The 20032-nt window shown below is 45.3% G+C and overlaps 1 protein-coding gene across 1 annotated transcript in view; it reads left to right on the forward strand.

The window, feature by feature from the left end:
* Positions 1-19088, forward strand: part of LOC143766854 (uncharacterized) — a 61934-nt gene extending 42846 nt beyond the window's left edge. The window contains exon 11 of the mRNA XM_077254841.1: positions 17109-19088. Within this exon, the coding sequence (XP_077110956.1) occupies positions 17109-18889 (1781 nt within the window). The 3' untranslated portion in view covers positions 18890-19088. The remainder of the gene's footprint in view (positions 1-17108) is intronic.
* The last annotated feature ends 944 nt before the right edge of the window (positions 19089-20032 follow it).

Raw genomic sequence — 20032 nt, forward strand, 5'->3', positions numbered from 1 at the left:
GTGTGGGCCCATGTGCCCACTGGACCACCATAGGGTACATGCTTCGGGGTAAACAGGGTTTGTAGTCCATTGCGTATACCCTTCCTTCTTCATGTGTTGCTCCCTTCCGCATCCAGCATTCTTTCTTATCCTTTTGGGGCTTGCTCTTGCAGCTTTTTGAGCAGATCCCAGGACGCCATCTGGTCAGGTTTCTTGTCTTCAGTCGTCATGTATTAGCCTTCCGACACTACGACCTCTCCCACTTCTCCATATTGTCTTCCTTTGGCTGCTTCTTTGGCTGCCATATCCGCCATGTTATTACCCCGTGCCTCTACTGTGTTCAATTTTCCATGTGCTTTGACTTTTAGTACTGCCACCATTTTTGGAAGTTGGAGTGCGTCCAGCAGGTCCTTGATGGCTCCATGATGCTTCACAGTTGTTCTGCTTGCTGTGATGAAGTCCCTTGCAGCCCAGATGGGTCCAAAATTGTGTGCTATGGCATGCGAGTACCTAGAAGCGGTATACATGTTTGCAGTCTTGCCTTCTGCAATCTGGCAGGCCTTCGTCAGCACGGTCAGCTCTACTTCCTGGGCTGACAGACTAGGGGGCATACTTCTGGACCACAGGATCTCTTGAGTGCTGGTCACTGCACATCCCGTGTGGAATCTTCCTTCATCATCTGCAAATCTGGAGACATCCACATAGAGGATCAACTCTGGGTTGGTCAGTGGCTCTTCTGCCACCTTGGGTAGTCCTGCTGTTTCCTGTTGCATGATGCTGAAGCAATCATGGTCATCCGTCCGGCGCAAATCCGTCCTTGTGGAAGGTAGCATGCAGATTTTGATCAGAATTTTGATCTGAGGGCTGTGCATCTGGAGATTGTGACATTGTCGGGCAAGAGTAGAGAGTACTGGAGGCGAAGATGCCTGGCGGTGGAGAGATGTTTTGGCTGTTTGGTTGAGGATTGTTGAGATGTCATGCGGAGCCAGGATTTCCAATGGATGTCCAAGAATGATGTCAGCAGTCTTGTCCAGGAGGGCATGTGCTGCAAATGCTGCTCTCATGCAGGAGGGGGCTTCCCTTGCAGCTGGATCCAGGCGAGCTGAAAAGTAGCCCAAAGGTCTCTGCTTTCCCCCCTGAAGCTGCGTCAGGACTCCAGTAACAAGGCCTTCTTTTTCCATCAGGTAGACGGAATGGCTTCTCGTAGTCAGGTAGGCCTAGTGCTGGTGCTGAGACTACAGAGCCTTTTAACTTCTTGAACGAGCTGAAGGCTGCATCCGTCAGGAGGAACGGGGTTACGTTGATGCAATCATACAGAGGCTGCATTAGGACTGAGGCATCAGGGATCCAGGCTCTGCAATACGAAACTAGACCAAGGAAGGCCTGTAGCGCCTTTGGAGTTGTTGGAGGAACCATCTTCTCCACGGTGGTCTTCCGGTCATCTGTCAGGTGTTTCATCTGGTAAGCAATACAGTGTCCCTGGAACGCAACTCGCTTCAGACACCACTGAACTTTGTTCTTTGAGACCTTGCAGTGCTGCTCCGCCAGGTAGAGTAGGAGAGACAAGGAATGGGCTTTACACATGTCAAAGTCAACTTCACAAAGGAGTAGATCGTCCACGTATTGTAGCAGGGTTACTTCTGCGTGTTCTGTGACTCAGTTGGTGAAGACTGTGGACATTGCTTTGCTGAATTGTGAGGGGCTGTTCTGGGCCCGCAGTGGCATCACTGTCCATGTGTGCTGTCCCCCCTGGTGCGTTAAGGCAAACAGGTACTGGTCATCTGGGTGAAGGGTAACACTGAAGAAAACATTAGCCAGGTCGGTCACTGTGAACACTTTTGCTGTGGCAGGCACATTTGAGAGCAGTGTGTGGATTCGGCACAATTGGAGTTTCAAACACCGTGGTGTCATTGACATCTCTCAGGTCATGTACCATTTTGAACTTGGCTGGCTCTCCTTTTACAGTCTTTTTCTTTTCTTGACCGGGAAAAGCGGGGTATTGCAATGCGACGTGCAGGGGATAACGACCCCTATTTCCAAGTAGACCTTCAGTTGGTCAGAGGCATCTTGACTCTAGGCGATGGACAGGGGATACTGGGCCTTACGAGGGTACGGAGTACCTGGCTTGAGTGACTCCCGTACTGGGCAACTTGAGGTTTTCCCACGTCCTGAGGTCCCTTAGACCATAAACTTTCTGGTACTACGTCCAGTACCTCCTTGGGTAGGCCTCCGTCGGTTGTTTGAGGTTCTTGTAGGGCTGCCAGCATGGTTCTTCTTGCGTCAGGGATGAAGAAAGTGTCACGGTCCCATCTTCCTGGAACACTGTGGTTGCCTTCAGCTTCTGCAGTAGGTCCGCTCCCAGCAGGTTGAGTGGCTGGTCCCTGACACCACAAACTGGGACAGGATAGAGTGTCCTGGCTGAGTGCACACACTCAGATGCTTTGTAGGCTGGGAATGTCTGACTTGACCATCAATGCCCATGCGAGACACAGAGGATTCTGATAGGCAGGTGGGATCGGGGAGTTCCACAGGTCTCATCACACTTCTGGCTGCACCGGTGTGCAGAAGAAAAGATCTGACCCCATCCACTTAGAGGGTAATTTTGAGGTATTGGTCCTGCAGATGGGGTTTTACATGTCAGGAGCGTAGTGTCTTGCAGACCTGGCTTGCTTTCCTCTGTCCTATGGACAGGGTTCTTCACTGCTTTCTGTACTTCTTCCTTGACCTGTTTCTCTGGACCAACTCTTGGGTTGCATGGGTGCTCTGCACTGGTTCCGGAAATGGCCAAACTTGCCACAGTTGTAACACTTGACACTTCTTCTGTCTTCGTAGGGTGGTTGCGCTTCCAGGTGATTGGTCACCATGAGAAGGGCCGTCTTCTGCACTCCTGGTTGGGACTCAATCCCTTTGGCTACTGTGGAAAACGGCATGATGGGCACTGTAGCGGCAGCAGGGTCCGGCCTGCTGATTAAAGCTGCGGGGCCTGGTGGTAAGATGGGGCCTGCAGGTGCGTCCGTGGCGAGGCCCGGGGGTTCCATGAAACCGGCGGCTGCATCCAACCCGAGGTCTTGGGCCATTACAGGGGCTGCGGCTGCATCTGCCACCACTTCTTCCCCCTGGTTTGACATAGCTTCTCCCTATTGCTAACCTTGTTGAGGTCGGTTTCTCCTCTCCGGAGTCTGCAGCGGTTCTTCCGGTGTGTCGCTCGGCACTTTGCAGCGTCTTCACTTCTGGCTCCCCTTCCGGCGTTCTCAGCAGTGCAGATCCCGTTTCCTTCTTCACGCTCTTTGTGGTGCTATGATGGCGGCAGTTTTGGCGACAATTGGCAATAAACAGTCTCCTAGGCGCACATAACCCGTTTTGCTGGGTCAGTCCACTGCTATTGACCTGTTCTCGGGCCTAGCCACTACCAGTGGTTTCCTGATTGGCTGTCTCAGTCCATGCACAAAGGCGTGTGCCAACATTTGCCTGTGTATCTGGTCATGAATGGTGAAGTCCAAGTCTTGGAATACTTGCATTACTCTGCCATGAAACTTCTTTACAGACTCTGTCTTGTCTTGGCTCATGTCATGTAAGCTGAGGGCTTGTCCTGCCAATCTGCCTTTGACCCACTCTCTGAGCTGTTCAATTAGCTGTGGCCCTGACTCCCAAGCATGTACATCTAATTCTGCTGGAAGTTTGAATTGTTCCTTCATGATTGGCCAGAGTGCATCACCTGCTTTTTATTTCCATTTATGGCCCAGAGATCATTCCAGGTGGCTATATATTTCACTGGTTCTGCTACATTCTTCGGTAAAATGGCATGGGATGCATCCCTGGGTCTGGAAGATTGTTGAGAATGCTGGTCACCAGACTTGGTGTGAAGTGCACATAATGTAATGGTGGTGCCTCTATCTGCCCCTGCATTCTTGGTGCCTGTGGTTTCTTTTCCTAGTACTAGGCAGCATGTATGATGTTGCCTCCCCATCTTCATCAGAGGAATAGTTGTGATAGCGTGTGCTGGGGTCATACACTGGCTGATTTTTGGACTTAGAAGTTGCCTTTTTGTGTGAGGATGTCACCCCCCTTGCTGAAGCATAGGCTTATAGTTCTATGTTGGTGTTAATGTAGGCAGCTCTGACCGGTGCTGAAGTTGTACATTATCAGCAGATGGTGATGTCAGTCCTCCCCCCTCTGCACCCAGGGCTGAGCTGTCTGCTGCCTGATGTGTCTGGGGGTTGCCTACTGCATTGTGTGTAGGGGGATTTTCTCCTTCCCCCGATATCACAACTGGCAATGGCTGGACTGTGCCAGGGACATAGAAGGGGTGCCTTGTGCTGTAAGCACCACATTGTTTGAATTGGGCGTTGGCCCAGCCGGCAACAAAGAAAAAGAAGAGTGTGAAACAGGAGATATATGGGGCAGAGAAGAAGGAGGAGATGAAGAAGGAGGAGGGGTTGATGAAAGGTGTATAGGAGGAGGAGGTGAGGAGTGAAAAAAAGGAACAGAGGGAGGAGAAGATGGGAGGTGTGGAAGAGAGAGAGAAGGAGGAGAAGAGAGGGGTGGAGATGGGTGTGAAGGAAGAGCAGGAGGAGATAGGTGTGGTTGGAGGGTGTGGAGATAGGTGTGGAGAGAAGGAGGGTGAGTGAAGGAGGAAAGAGGTGTGGAGAAGAAGGAGAAGGAGGAGTAGAGGTGTAGAGCCGAGAGAGGGAGAGAGAAGAGAAAAGTGTGGAGAAAAAGGAGAAGAAAGGAGAGTGAGAGAGAGGAAGGAGGAGAGAAAGAGTGACAGAGAAAAAGGAGGATAGAGAGAATTCCTCTCCCCTCTGTGCAGTCTCTTAGGGCATAGTTAGAATAATGATACCTTCTCTCTGTAGGGAGGGTTGGGGCGCACCACATATTGAGCAAAAACTCCCTATACTATGGACTCTGTTGAGAGCAGACTGCACATGTCTAATATATGGGGAGGCGCTGATGGCTTAATACCTTTCCCCATTTGATACACATAAAAATCACTTCCTGGTTTGCTCACATATCTTTCTGTACCACCTAAACGATGTAAGCTCTGCTGCCACTTCATACCATGTATTAGTATTCAGCAATTTAACATCAGCTACCTTCCCTTATTTTGCTTTCTACATCATGCCAATCCGCAGCTTGAAGTCTGCCATTCTGATGGCTTTCACATACTTTATGCCTTCTAAAATTCTTCACATACTTAACACCTTCGTGTTCTGCCACTATCTGGGGGCCATTTTCTTATCAGGAAGTAAAAGACCCTCCTGTTGCTTGGCCTCCTTATTTCCCTTTGCGAAAGGAAAAATAAAAAAAGACAACAACAAAAACTTCAAAAAAATTGGTGTATAAAAAACACAAAAAAGAAAAAAGTTGGTGCAAGGAGTTGTAACCAAAGGAAGGAGAACCATCAAAAAAACTTGGCACACAACCAAAAACTTAAAATTTTGATACAGAAGGAAAAACTTTGGCAAAATCTAAAAAAAAAAACTTAAAAAAAAACTTTAAAATGTAAAAAGACAGAAGGAAGCCTTCAAAAGAGTAAAAAGTTAAAACGGCTTCTTTTTTTTTTTTTTCCTCTGTGCTCAAAAGCAGTCAGACACACACACTTCTGTTGTGAACTCTATTTTTGGGCTCCCTCTAGTGGTCACAAGCGGTACTGTGTAGTGTTGTCTTTCTGCAGGTTGGCTGCATCAGCTGGTTCGTTATCCTTGGTTGGTTTCCTATTTAGCTCACCTGGATATTCAGTTCCTTGCCTGCTATCAATGTATTCAGTGCTCTTCAGATTCCTTGTGACTACCTTGCTCCCAGTCTCTCCAAGACAAGCTAAGTTTTTGTTTGTTATCAGCATTCATCATGTTTTTTGTCCAGCTTGCTAAAATGTGATTTTCTCGCTTGCTGGTTTGCTCTAGGGGACTGAGTTTCTCCCCCCACACCGTTAGTTGGTGTGGGGGTTCTTGAAATCTCAGTGTGGATATTTTGTAAGGGTTTTTTACTGACCGCATAGACCCCTTTGCTATTTTCTGCTATCTAGTATTAGTGGGCCTCATTTGCTGTATCTGTTTTCACCCCTGTGTATGTGCCTTCCTCTTACCTCACCGTTAATATTTGTTGGGGGCTTCTATATCTTTGGGAATTATTTCTCTGGAGGCAAGAGAGGTCTTTCTTTCTCTCTAGGGGTAGTTAGTTCCTCAGGCTGGCTCGAGACGTCTAGGATTTTTAGGCACGTTCACCGGCTACCTCTAGTGTGTTTGGATAGGTTCAGATTTGCGGTCAGTCCAGTTTACCACCTCCCTAGAGCTTGTCCTATGTTTAGTTTCTTAGCTGGAGTAATTTGTGATCCTCAACCACTAAGGATCATAACAGTATAGCAGGCCAAAAAGTGTTTAATGCATCGCTGAAGTGGGATAAAAAGAAGACCTGAGTACATTTTTTTTTTCTCCTCCTCCCGCTTTTCCTTTGCTGCAGTCTGTTTAGCTTCTTTCATCCCCTTGAACTCTGGGTGGTTTTCAGCTCAGCTGCAGACATGAACATTCAGACTCTGAATTCTAGTGTTGATCATCTTACTGCATGGGTGCAAAGTATTCAGGATTTTGTTATTCATAGCCCTATGTCAGAACCAAAGATACCCATTCCTGAGTTGTTTTCTGGAGATAGATCTAAGTTTATGAATTTTAAGAATAATTGTAAGTTATTTCTATCTCTGAGACCTCGTTCCTCTGGTGATTCCGCTCAGCAAGTTAAAATTGTTATCTCCTTGTTGCGTGGCGACCCTCAGGATTGGGCTTTCTCTCTGGCGCCAGGAGATCCTGCATTGCTTAATGTAGATGCATTTTTTCTGGCTCTTGGACTGCTTTATGAGGAGCCTAATCTTGAGAATCAGGCAGAAAAAGCGTTGCTGGCTATTTCTCAAGGTCAGGATGACGCAGAGGTGTATTGTCAAAAATTTCGGAAATGGTCGGTGCTTACTCAATGGAATGAGTGTGCCCTGGCTGCAAATTTCAGAGAAGGTCTTTCTGAAGCCATTAAGAATGTTATGGTGGGCTTTAGCCATTCAGGTTGATCGGCGTTTGCGGGAGCGCAAATCTGCTCATCCTTTGGCGGTATTTTCTGAACAGAGACCTGAGTCTATGCAATGTGACCGAACTCTGACCAGAATTGAGCGACAAAGTCATAGACGTCAAAATGGGTTGTGTTTTTACTGTGGTGATTCTACTCATGTTATCTCAGCATGCTCTAAACGTTTAAAAAAAATCACTAAACCTGTCACCATTGGTACTATACAGCCTAAATTTATTTTGTCTGTTACTTTGATTTGTTCTTTGTCGTCCTACTCGGTTATGGCTTTTGTGGATTCGGGTGCTGCCCTGAATCTGATGGATTTGTCGTTTGTCAGGCGCTGTGGTTTTGTCCTGGAGACTTTGGAATTTCCTATTCCTCTGAGGGGAATTGATGCTATGCCATTGGCTGAGAATAAACCTCAGTATTGGACACAAATGACAATGTGCATGACTCCCGTACATCAGGAGGTGATTCGCTTTCTTGTTCTGCATAATTTGCATGATGTTGTCGTTTTGGGTCTGCCATGGCTGCAGGCTCATAATCCAGTTTTAGATTGGAAAGCTATGTCGGTGTCAAGTTGGGGTTGTCAGGGAATTCATGGCGATACTCCGTTGGTGTCTATTGCTTCTTCCACTCCTTCTGAGGTCCCTGAGTTTTTGTCTGACTATCAAGATGTATTTGATGAGCCCAGGTCCAGTGCCCTGCCCCCTCATAGGGATTGTGACTGTGCTATAAATTTAATTCCTGGTAGTAAATTCCCTAAGGGACGACTTTTTAATTTGTCTATACCAGAGCATGCCGCGATGCGGAGTTATGTAAAGGAGTCTTTGGAGAAGGGACACATTCGCCCATCCTCTTCCCCTCTTTGTGCAGGATTTTTTTTTGTGGCCAAGAAAGACGGTTCTTTGAGACCTTGTATAGATTATCGTCTTCTGAATAAAATCACAGTCAAATTTCAGTATCCTTTGCCACTATTGTCTGATTTGTTTGCTCGGATTAAGGGTGCCAGTTGGTTCACCAAGATAGATCTCCGTGGTTCGTATAACCTTGTGCGCATTAAGCAGGGAGATGAATGGAAAAAACAGCATTTAATACGCCCGAAGGCTATTTTGAGTACTTGGTGATGCCTTTTGGACTCTCTAATGCTCCTTCTGTGTTTCAGTCCTTCATGCATGACATCTTCCGAGAATATCTGGATAAATTTATGATTGTTTATCTGGATGACATTTTGGTCTTTTCTGATGATTGGGAGTCCCATGTGAAGCAGGTCAGGATGGTGTTTCAGGTCCTGCGTGCTAATGCTTTATTTGTGAAGGGCTCAAAATGCCTCTTCGGAGTACAGAAGGTTTCCTTTAGGTTTTATTTTTTCTCCTTCTACTGTGGAGATGGACCCAGTCAAGGTCCAGGCTATTCATGACTGGACTCAGCCCACGTCTGTTAAGAGTCTTCAGAAGTTCTTGGGTTTTGCTAATTTTTACCGTCGTTTCATCGCAAATTTTTCTAGCGTGGTTAAACCTTTGACGGATTTGACCAAGAAGGGTTCTGATGTGACTAATTGGTCTCCTGCGGCCGTGGAGGCCTTTCGGGAGCTGAAGCTCCGGTTTTCTTCAGCTCCAGTCTTGTGTCAGCCAGATGTCTCTCTCCCCTTCCAGGTCGAGGTTGATGTTTCTGAGATTGGAGCAGGGGCTGTTTTGTCGCAGAGAAGCTCTGATGGCTCTGTGATGAAGCCATGTGCTTTCTTTTCAAGAAAATTTTCGCCTGCCGAGCGGAATTATGATGTTGGTAATCGGGAGTTGTTGGCTATGAAGTGGGCATTTGAGGAGTGGCGACATTGGCTCGAGGGAGCTAAACATCGTGTGGTGGCCTTGACTGATCACAAAAATCTGATTTACCTCGAATCTGCCAAGCGCCTGAATCCTAGACAGGCTCGTTGGTCGTTGTTTTTCTCCCGTTTCAACTTCGTGGTCTCATACCTGCCTGGTTCGAAGAACGTGAAAGCTGATGCACTTTCTAGGAGTTTTGTGCCTGACTCTCCGGGAGTTGCTGAGCCGGCTGGTATTCTCAGAGTGGGAGTGATTTTGTCTGCCATTTCCCCAGATTTGCAACGAGTACTGCAGAAATTTCAGGCGGATAGACCTGACCGTTGTCCACCAGAGAGATTGTTTGTCCCGGATAGATGGACCAGCAGAGTTATTTCCGAGGTTCATTATTCGGTGTTGGCGGGTCATCCTGGGATTTTTGGTACCAGAGATTTGGTGGCTAGGTCCTTCTGGTGGCCTTCCTTGTCGCGGGATGTGCGTTCCTTTGTGCAGTCTTGTGGGATTTGTGCTCGGGCTAAGCCTTGCTGTTCTCGTGCCAGCGGTTTGCTTTTGCCTTTGCCTGTCCCGAAAAGGCCTTGGATGCACATTTCCATGGATTTTATTTCGGATCTTCCAGTATCTCAGAAAATGTCTGTCATCTGGGTGGTGTGTGATCGTTTTTCCAAGATGGTCCACTTGGTGCCCTTGCCTAAGTTGCCTTCCTCCTCCGATTTGGTTCCTCTATTTTTTCAGAATGTGGTTCGCTTGCACGGCATTCCTGAAAATATTGTGTCTGATAGAGGATCCCAGTTTGTGTCCAGGTTTTGGCGGACTTTTTGTGCTAAGATGGGCATTGATTTGTCTTTTTCGTCGGCCTTCCATCCTCAGACTAATGGCCAAACCGAGCGAACTAATCAGACGTTGGAAACTTATTTGAGATGTTTTGTTTCTGCTGATCAGGATGATTGGGTGACTTTTTTGCCGTTGGCCGAGTTTGCCCTTAATAATCGGGCTAGTTCTGCTACCTTGGTTTCGCCTTTTTTCTGCAATTCTGGTTTCCATCCTCGTTTTTCCTCGGGTCAGGTTGAGTCTTCTGACTGTCCTGGGGTGGATTCTGTGGTGGATAGGTTGCAGCAGAATTGGAACCATGTGGTGGACAATTTGAGGTTGTCACAGGAGAAGGCTCAGCGCTTTGCCAACCGCCGCCGCGGTGTGGGTCCCCGACTTCGTGTTGGGGATTTGGTATGGATGTCTTCTCGGTATGTTCCTATGAAGGTCTCCTCTCCTAAGTTCAAGCCTTGCTTCATCGGTCGTTATAAGATCTTGGAAATCCTTAACCCGGTGTCTTTTCGTTTGGATCTCCCAGCATCGTTTGCCATTCATAATGTGTTCCATAGGTCTTTGTTGCGGAGGTATGTGGTGCCTGTGGTTCCTTCTGTTGAGCCTCCTGCTCCGGTGATGGTCGAGGGCGAATTGGAGTATGTGGTGGAGAAGATTTTGGATTCTCGTATCTCTAGACGGAGGCTTCAGTATTTGGTTAAGTGGAAGGGCTATGGTCAGGAGGATAATTCCTTGGTTGTCGCCTCTGATGTTCATGCGGCCGATTTGGTTCGTGTCTTCCACGCTGCTCATCCTGATCGCCCTGGGGGTCTTGATGAGGGTTCGGTGACCCCTCCTCTTGGGGGGGTACTGTTGTGAACTCTATTTTTGGGTTCCCTCCAGTGGTCAAAAGCGGTACTGTGTAGTGTTGTATTTCTGCATGTTGGCTGCATCAGCTGGTTCGTTATCCTTGGTTGGTTTCCTATTTAGCTCACCTGGATATTCAGTTCCTTTCCTGCTATCAATGTATTCAGTGCTCTTCAGATTCCTTGTGACTACCTTGCTCCCAGTCTCTCCAAGACAAGCTAAGTTTTTGTTTGTTATCAGCATTCATCATGTTTTTTGTCCAGCTTGCTAAAATGTGATTTTCTCGCTTGCTGGTTTGCTCTAGGGGACTGAGTTTCTCCCCCCACACCGTTAGTTGGTGTGGGGGTTCTTGAAATCTCAGTGTGGATATTTTGTAAGGGTTTTTTACTGACCGCAGAGACCCCTTTGCTATTTTCTGCTATCTAGTATTAGTGGGCCTCATTTGCTGAATCTGTTTTCACCCCTGTGTATGTGCCTTCCTCTTACCTCACCGTTAATATTTGTTGGGGGCTTCTATATCTTTGGGAATTATTTCTCTGGAGGCAAGAGAGGTCTTTCTTTCTCTCTAGGGGTAGTTAGTTCCTCAGGCTGGCTCGAGACGTCTAGGATTTTTAGGCACGTTCACCGGCTACCTCTAGTGTGTTTGGATAGGTTCAGATTTGCGGTCAGTCCAGTTTGCCACCTCCCTAGAGCTTGTCCTATGTTTAGTTTCTTAGCTGGAGTAATTTGTGATCCTCAACCACTAAGGATCATAACACACTTCCCCTTTTCTTATGCTGCTGTATCTAATGTCACTAAAATCATGTATCTGAAAACAAGTATGTCACAGCAAAAATGATAGATAACATAGTTTCACTTCTTCAAAAAAATGGCTACACTGTAGCACTACTCAGAATGCAGAAACAGGAAACTTTGCAAAAACAGTTGTGACAGTCTGATTTACAATGCATATATCTTTGCTACAGCAGAAGGGGAAGGAAAAAAAACCCTTCTCTATACAATTGTATGCATTTAAAGCAGCAATACGTGACATGAACAGAACAGATACAGACGTCCCGGAGAAACCGATGCCTTTTTATTATTCTGTGACACGTGCAGGTTACTCTGGGAACAGACTACTGCCAATCGCACTGGGCACACCTGTGCCCGGACCGCCTGAGTGAGAAACACAAGCGGGAAATCTACCATCCCGGTCCGGTCGTCCTGACTGGCTTGCCGGCACTACGGGAATCTGCAGTAGCCCTCTAAGTTAACACTACCTGAGCCTGGAGCCTGGGACCACCTGCCCCGGGACTACCTGTCCCTCCTATGCATGGGAATCCTGCAATAACTTATCAAGCAATTTGACCTCCTGCGGTCTGTTACCCAGCAACCACAAGCAAAACAGTCACCGTTCCAACTTTCTCCCAGATCTTACACAAACACAGAACACATACACGGCACATAGCAGACACCTTGACTTATATCCCAGGGTTTGGATATGGGCTTGGACTTTTTACACTACCTGGGAATGCAGTGGTGACCACACCTGACCAGCAAGAGGTATAGACCCGGACTGGGTACAGGGGACTTTCAAGTAAGATGATAACATTTTCTTACCTTACTTATGGAGCTGCGCAGTCTCCGTCCCGTAAGCTAAGGTCGTGGCAAACACCTCCGTCTCTCCGGTCAGCAGGGTCCCCGTGTGTTTCGTCCACGCCCCGCGAGCAGACGCCAGATGTTATGGAAATTTGCTTTGGATAAATCTATCCCAGTGTGTGCTGCGGCCGTTCCCAATAAGACTGAGTATTTTGAGCGCTCATCAAGAATGGACTGTACACCATTGTGACAGAAAAGCATTCCATCAATACTGATGATTTATTATACATACATAGTTTTATAATTGCATATAGAAAGGGGTGGTTAGTTAATTACCATATTGTCTAGCTCCTCTGTTATTGGTTATCTAAATATATATGGAATATGGTGATTAATGCACATATGGATGCTGATTAAGCAACTAAAATGTAGCTCTCTGCATCTTTCTGCATCTAGGACAAAGTTGAGACATCTGATCATCACTTAATACATCTGGCGTTGTTCTGCTTTTGCCTGGAAAACCCCCCATACAATCTGTCTGCCTTATATCAGTTTATGTCAGCCATTTTAAGCCATTGATTATAATGTATATATTAGCTGTGAGTATATATGAGTATACATGCAAATGAGATCTACATGATATATATATTTCTATCACAACCTGATCTGCAAGGTCCGCGCCCCCCATATATTTGTTGTAGTCAATGACAGGCACAGGTTTTGGAGTAGTGGATCCCTGTTGATCTGCAGTGGCCCTTGTGGCATCTGTGTGCATCGAGCTCAGGATAAAAATATCTTTTTTATCCTTGTACTTAGGGGCTAGCAACTCTCCATTGCATAGAGCCCCTGACTGCCCCTTTCAGAACTTTTCATGGACCAATGTTTGTGGAAATCCCTGACGTTTTTTGCCTCCGTGTTATGTTCAACCCGACGTTTAAATAGGGGTATGCTGGTATAGTAGTTGTCAACATACAGATTGTAGCCTTTTTGTAAAAATGGAGTTATCAGCTTCCAAACGATTTTTCCAGATGTCCCCAGATAAGGGCATCCTGGTGGGTTTAGTTGGCTATCTTTCCCCTCATAAATGCAAAAAGCTGATGTGTATCCGTTTGAACTCTTACACATTTTAGAGTTTTATTCCAAACCTTGCCCTCTTAGAAGGAATAAATTGCTTGAGGTGCAGTCTTCCTTTGAATTTTACAAGGGACTCATTAATGGAAATATTTTCTGTTGGGTTGTAGAGCTTTAATAACTTTTCTGTCAAGTCTTTGATGATGAGTCTGATTTTGAATAGTATGTCATGTTCTGGGGCATCTCGGGCAGGCATCGATTGTTGTCGTTAAAATGACAAAATCTCATAAGCATTTCATAATGGGTCCTAGGAAGAATGGCAGAAAACATTGGGGTGGTTTGAACAGGGTGGTTGGACCAATAGGACTGAATTTTTGTTAACTAGCCCCATAGCTAATGTAAGTCTTACAAATGTTTTCATTTCTAGGACATTAGTTGGTGTCCATAAATTTGACCTAGCATAATAGGATCGTGGATTCTGGCTGATGAATTGGGACATACAGTATATGAATTTGTTTGTAGGATAATATGCTCTAGCAAGCTATCTGTCAGAAAAAAAATAAAAAAATGAACTGGCCCAAAATTTTCCACCTCCACATTTATACCAGGAATGGCATTAAAATTAGGGATGAATGGAGTAGCAGAATCCAAAGTCTCCCATCTGGGAAATGCTACATCAAAATGCAAAGCCCCTTGGAAATTGATGTGCACCAATTCACGAGCACTAGGGACAGCACTAGTACTGGGCATTGTTCCCTGAGTTGCAGACATTTCTTCAGAAGCGCTATTTGTCCTTCTTGTTGTACTGGTCCTTGTGTGCGAGGATTGACTTTGCTGCCAAAGTCCTCGAAATCCATATCGCCATCTGGCACTGCACTTTCAGGACATAAACATGCATAAACCTCCTCTGCACTATAATACTGATGGGCCATTTTACTCGTTTTTATTTATTTTTTTCCGGAAATAGAAAACACTGACTGACGTGACGTGACTGAGGTGACCAAATTATTGGGGATACAATTGAGAAAAGCCTAATTCTTTAGCCTAACCCTAATTTTAGAATAAACTCTAACTTTAGCCTAACAGTAACCTTCACTTTAACCTAACAGTAACCCTAACTTTAGCCTAACAGCAACCTTAACCGTAACCCTAGCTTTAGACTTACAGTAACCCTAACAGCAACCCTAACCCTAACAGTAACCCTAACTTTAGCCTAACAGTATCCTTAACCCTAACAGTAACCCTAACCTTAGCCTAACAGTAACCCTAACCCTAAGGGTATGTGCACACGTTGCGGATTTCTTGCAGAAAATTCCTGAAGAAAACCGGAAATTTTCTGCAAGAAATCCGCATTTTTTTTTTTGCGTTTTTTTTCCGTTTTTTTCGCGTTTTTTTAGCATTCTGCAAGCGTAATTAGCTTGCAGAATGCTAAAGTTTTCCCTGCGATCTGTAGCATCGCTTGGAAAACTGACTGACAGGTTGGTCACACTTGTCAAACATAGCGTTTGACAAGTGTGACCAACTTTTTACTATAGATGCTGCCTATGCAGCATCTATAGTAAAAGATAGAATGTTTAAAAATAATAAAAAAAATAAAAAAATGCTTATACTCACCCAGACATCTCACCGGCGTCCGTTCCGTATAGCTGGTCTGTGCGCACAGGACCTCCCGTGACGTCACGGTCACGTGAGCGGTCACATGACCGCTCACGACCAATCACAGGACAGTGACGTCATTCGGCGAGGTCCTTCAGCGCACACCAGGTACAGAAACCGAACGGCAGCGTGCGAGGAGGCGGCAAGACATCGAGGGTGAGTATAGGACTGTTTATTATTTTATTTCTTATTTTTTGACCACTTATATGGTGCCCAGTGCGTGGAGGAGAGTCTCCTCTCCTCCACCCTGGGTACCAACCGCACATAATCTGCTTACTTCCCGCATGGTGTGCACAGCCCCGTGCGGGAAGTAAGCAGATCAATGGACCCCTAGGTGTGCGGAATCCCTGCAATTCCGCATTTTTAATGAACATGTTGCTTTTTTTTCCGCTATGCGATTTTTTCGCGGAAAAAATCGCAACATTTGCACCAAAAATGCGGAATACCCTGTAAATAATAGGAGGCTTATGTAAGCGTTTTTTTTCGCGTTTTTATCACGTTTTTATAGCGAAAAAACGCGAAAAAAACGCTAACAATCCTGAACGTGTGCACATGGCCTTATAGTATCACTAACCCTATCTTTAGCCTAACAGTAACCCTAACTTTAGCCTAATAGTAACACTAACTTTACCCTAACAGTAACCCTAACTTTACCCTCAACACTACCCCTAACTATAACACTAACCCTAACCTGCCTTATCTGTTTTTTTTTTACTTTTATAACAAGATCGCTGACTGACACAGCTGTTGCGAGCAGCACTTGTAACACTCTATTTCATGAGTTTTATTTATTTTTTTTAATTCTGTGGGGGCATGGTTGAAAAACAATGTCTGACTTTCATTTGTTAATTTTCATAGATTTTTGATTTATTATTACTTTTGTCAGATTCAAGTTATTTCTGTGACCATTGTGGGTTTTTCTGTCATTAAGCGAGGGGTACCAACAATTTTGACCACGTATGTAGGTGGAATGAATATTTTGACTCCACAGCCACTTTCTGGAAATTAGCACAAAGTGGATGTTGGAGAGTGAAAATTACACATTTGCCATTTTATTACCCAGCACTAGTTATGAGCAAGTATATTCGTTGCTCGGGTTTTCCAGAGCACGCTCGGGTGGTCTCTGAGTATTTGTTAGTGTTCAGAGATTTAGGTTTTGTTGACGCAGGTGAATGATTTATGGCTGTTATCCAGGCTTAGTGCATGAGGGGGTTGCCTGGTTGCTAGGGAATCCCCACATGTAATCAAGCTGTAAATCATTTAGCTGCGGACGATGAAAACGAAATTTCCGAGCACTAACAAATACTCGTAGACCACCCGAGCGTGCTCTGGAAAACCTGAGCAACGAGTATACTCGCTCAACACTACCCAGCACATAATGCCCAGATTGCGCTCCAGGAGACACACACCGTAAATTAAGTGGATTTTTCTCACTATAATATTGGTAAACACAGGGATCCTAAATGTTGTTTGAGCACACTGCAAGACTCAGAAGTGAGAGCGGATTTTGCTGGATTGGTTTATATAAACCCTATTGCTTTTTAACAGCCTTTTGAGCCACTAGTGGTGTGGGTACCTCTGTTTTTCCATTGACAGATGATGGACCTAAGTGGGGACTTGTTTTTTGTGAGATGAGAATTGGTATTATTTTCGCCTGCATAACATTGATTGGTTTCTTTTTATTCGATATTTGGGAGGCAGAATGAACAAACAGCTGATCACCAAGCACTACTGGCTCATCCAACAAGGTTTTCTTTTAGGGTACTGTCACACAGTGGCACTTTGGTCGCTACAACGGCACGATCCGTGACGTTCCAGCGATATAGTTACGGTCTCGCTGTGTCTGACACGCTACTGCGATCAGGGACCCCGCTGAGAATCGTGCGTCGTAGCGGATCGTTTGAAACTTTATCTCGTCGTCAAGTGTCCCGCTGTGGCGGCATGATCGCAGCGTGTAACAAAGGTGTGCACGATATTCCCAATGTCCCATATGACTTCTACATCGCAACTACGTCATGAAATTATCGCTCCAGCGCCGTGCATTGCAAAGTGTGACCGCAGTCTACGACGCTGGAGCGATAATTAAGCGACGCTGCAACGTCACGGATCGTGCCGTTGTAGCGACCAAAGTGCCACTGTGTGACAGTACCCTTAGACTGTCATTGTCTTGGTAAATAATTCAAGTTTTTTACATAGCTTGCCATTTTTATGGACAGTTTAAGTAGAAATGTTCAAAAATATAAAACTCAAGGATATTTTATTAACATTTTTTTTTTATCTTAGCAGATGTCTGTACCAGGAGATCAGAGGGACAGCTCACATCTTCAATTTTTAAATCTGATGACCTTGAGATCCTGCAAGATAAAACTGAAGTGAATGCCATTACTTCAGATATATCATCATCGTTCATTCACAGCAAAGACCTGTCATCTGATCCTATGAAACAGGTCCCATCTTCTGATTCATTACTGACTACTAAGGAAAATCAAAGTCACAAAAGAGGCATTCAAAAACAAACTGCTCCTAAAGCAAAGGAGTCATTTTCATGTTCAGAATGTGAGAAATGTTTTAACCAGAAATGGCATCTTGTTAGACACCAAACAACTCACACAGGAGAGAAGCCTTTTTCATGTACAGTATGTGGGAAATGTTTTCACCAGAAATGGAATCTTGTTAGACACCAAATAATTCACACAGGGGAGAAGCCTTTTTCATGTTCAGAATGTGGGAAATGTTTTAAATGGAAATCAGATTTGGTTAATCACCATAGAACTCACACAGGGGAGATGCCGTTTTCATGTTCAGAATGTGGGAAATGTTTTACCCAGAAATGGCATCTTGTTAGACACCAAATATCTCACACAGGGGAGAAGCCTTTTTCCTGTTCAGAATGTAGGAAATGTTTTAAAAGGAAAGTGCTTCTTGTTCGTCATCAGAGAACTCATACAGGGGAGAAGCTTTTTTCATGTTCAGAATGTGGGAAATCTTTTAAATGGAAAGTGAAACTTATTAGTCACCAGAGAACTCACACAGGGGAGAAGCCTTTTTCCTGTTCAGAATGTGGGAAATGTTTTAAACGGAAATCAGATCTTGTTAGTCACCAGAGAACTCACACAGGGGAGAAGCCTTTTTCCTGTTCAGAATGTGGGAAATGTTTTAAATGGAAATCACAATTGGTTAATCACAATAGAACTCACACAGGGGAGAAGCCTTTTTCCTGTTCAGAATGTGGGAAATGTTTTACCCGGAAATCAAATCTTGTTAGTCACCAGAGAAATCACACAGGGGAGAAGCCTTTTTCCTGTTTAGAATGTGGGAAATATTTTAACCGGAAATCAGATCTTGTTAGTCACCAGAAAAATCACACAGGGGAGAAGCCTTTTTCCTGTTCAGAATGTGGGAAATGTTTTAAACGGAAAGTGCAACTTATTAGTCACCAGAGAACTCACACAGGGGAGAAGCCTTTTTCCTGTTCAGAATGTGGGAAATGTTTTAACCGGAAATCAGATTTGGTTAATCACCATAGAACTCACACAGGGGAGAAGCCTTTTTCCTGTTCAGAATGTGGGAAATGTTTTACTCAGAAATCAGAATTGGTTAGTCACCAGAGAACTCACACAGGGGATAAGCCTTTTTCCTGTTCAGAATGTGGGAAATGTTTTACCCAGAAAGGGAGTTTTGTTAGACACCAAAGAACTCACACAGGGGAGAAGCCTTTTTCATGTTCAGAATGTCGGAAATGTTTTAAATGGAAATCAGATCTTGTTAGACACCAGGTAAATCACATAGGGAAGAAGCCTTTTTCCTGTTCAGAATGTGGGAAATGTTTTAACTGGAAACCAGATCTTGTTAGACACCAGGTAAATCACATAGGGAAGAAGCCTTTTTCCTGTTCAGAATGTGGGAAATGTTTTAAATGGAAAGTGCAACTTATTAGTCACCAGAGAACTCACACAGGGGAGAAGCCTTTTTCCTGTTCAGAATGTGGGAAATGTTTTAAATGGAAAGTGCTTCTTGTTAGACATCAGAGCAGTCACACAGGGGAGAAGCTTTTTACATTTTCCTAATGTGGGAAATATTTTACTTGGAAATCAACTGTTAAAAAACATCAGAGACATCACATAGGGGAGAAGCCTTTTTTATGTTCATAATGTTGGAATAGTTTTAACCAAAATTGAATCTTCTTAAATGGGTTGCCTCTTGTCATTCCTCATGTTTGCTGACAAAAGTATAAAACTAAACTTTATTAATTCCAAATGTTAAACTATACCCATAATTCACCCTCTGAAGGTTATTCTGTAGGTGACTAATGTCATACCATTGCTGCCGCCTCCCCAGTCAGCGTCTCTTTCTCCGCGCTCGCTCCCGGCCTCTGCTTCTCGTGCGCACGCGCATACCAGGTTCAGTGCTGCGCGTGTGCACTTCTGATCTTCTGTCTCCTCTATGGTCTTGGAGGACTAATACCCTGAGGTCGGTTCTCCTTATTGTCCTCTCTATGGTACTGGAGGTCTGTTACTTGGAAGTGCTACCCTGCCTGTAGGTATTTAAACTGCTTCCTGCCGTCCCTCTGTGCCTGGTTATCATTTGTTTCCTTCAGGTGTTCCTGGCCGCTCTTAGGCTCTATGAAGTTCGCCTTCCCTCTGACTTTGGGTTTATCCTGTCTGTCCTTTGTTCCTGCCATGTCCTGCCAGTCCTGTGTTCCTGCCGTGTCCTGCCAGTCCTGTGTTCCTGCCGAGTCCTGCCAATCCTGTGTTCCTCCTGTATCCTGCTAGCCTCTGCGTTTTCCTCAGTTCCTCCGCCAGTCCCTGTACTGCTGCAGTGAACCAATCAGTCCTGAGTCTCTGCAGTACTCTCTATAGTACTGCACTCGGGTGACATCTGAGTGCAGCCTGATTCTTATTGCATAACACTGTGGTCCTACTATCTCCTCCTCTTCTTGGTCTTCTCCCGTCCTGGTCCTCCAGCTTCCGTGGCGATAGTCCCTCACGGGCCTGCCCCTAACTCTCCCTGTATAGGGGGCGGTCCATCTGGTCAGCTCGTCCATGAGGGGTTCGTCATCGCGGTCTAGAGGGTCCACTTCCCGTTTTCCTCCTGTGAATCGTCACACTCACTATAGAACTGCACTCGGGTGACATCCGAGTGCAGCCTGATTCTTACAGCATAACAGTATAACCAGGCCATGGACCCCGCTGTTGTCTCTGCCACTCAAA

This window comes from Ranitomeya variabilis, chromosome 4 (assembly GCF_051348905.1).
Source record: "Ranitomeya variabilis isolate aRanVar5 chromosome 4, aRanVar5.hap1, whole genome shotgun sequence".
NCBI classification, from domain to species: domain Eukaryota; kingdom Metazoa; phylum Chordata; class Amphibia; order Anura; family Dendrobatidae; genus Ranitomeya; species Ranitomeya variabilis.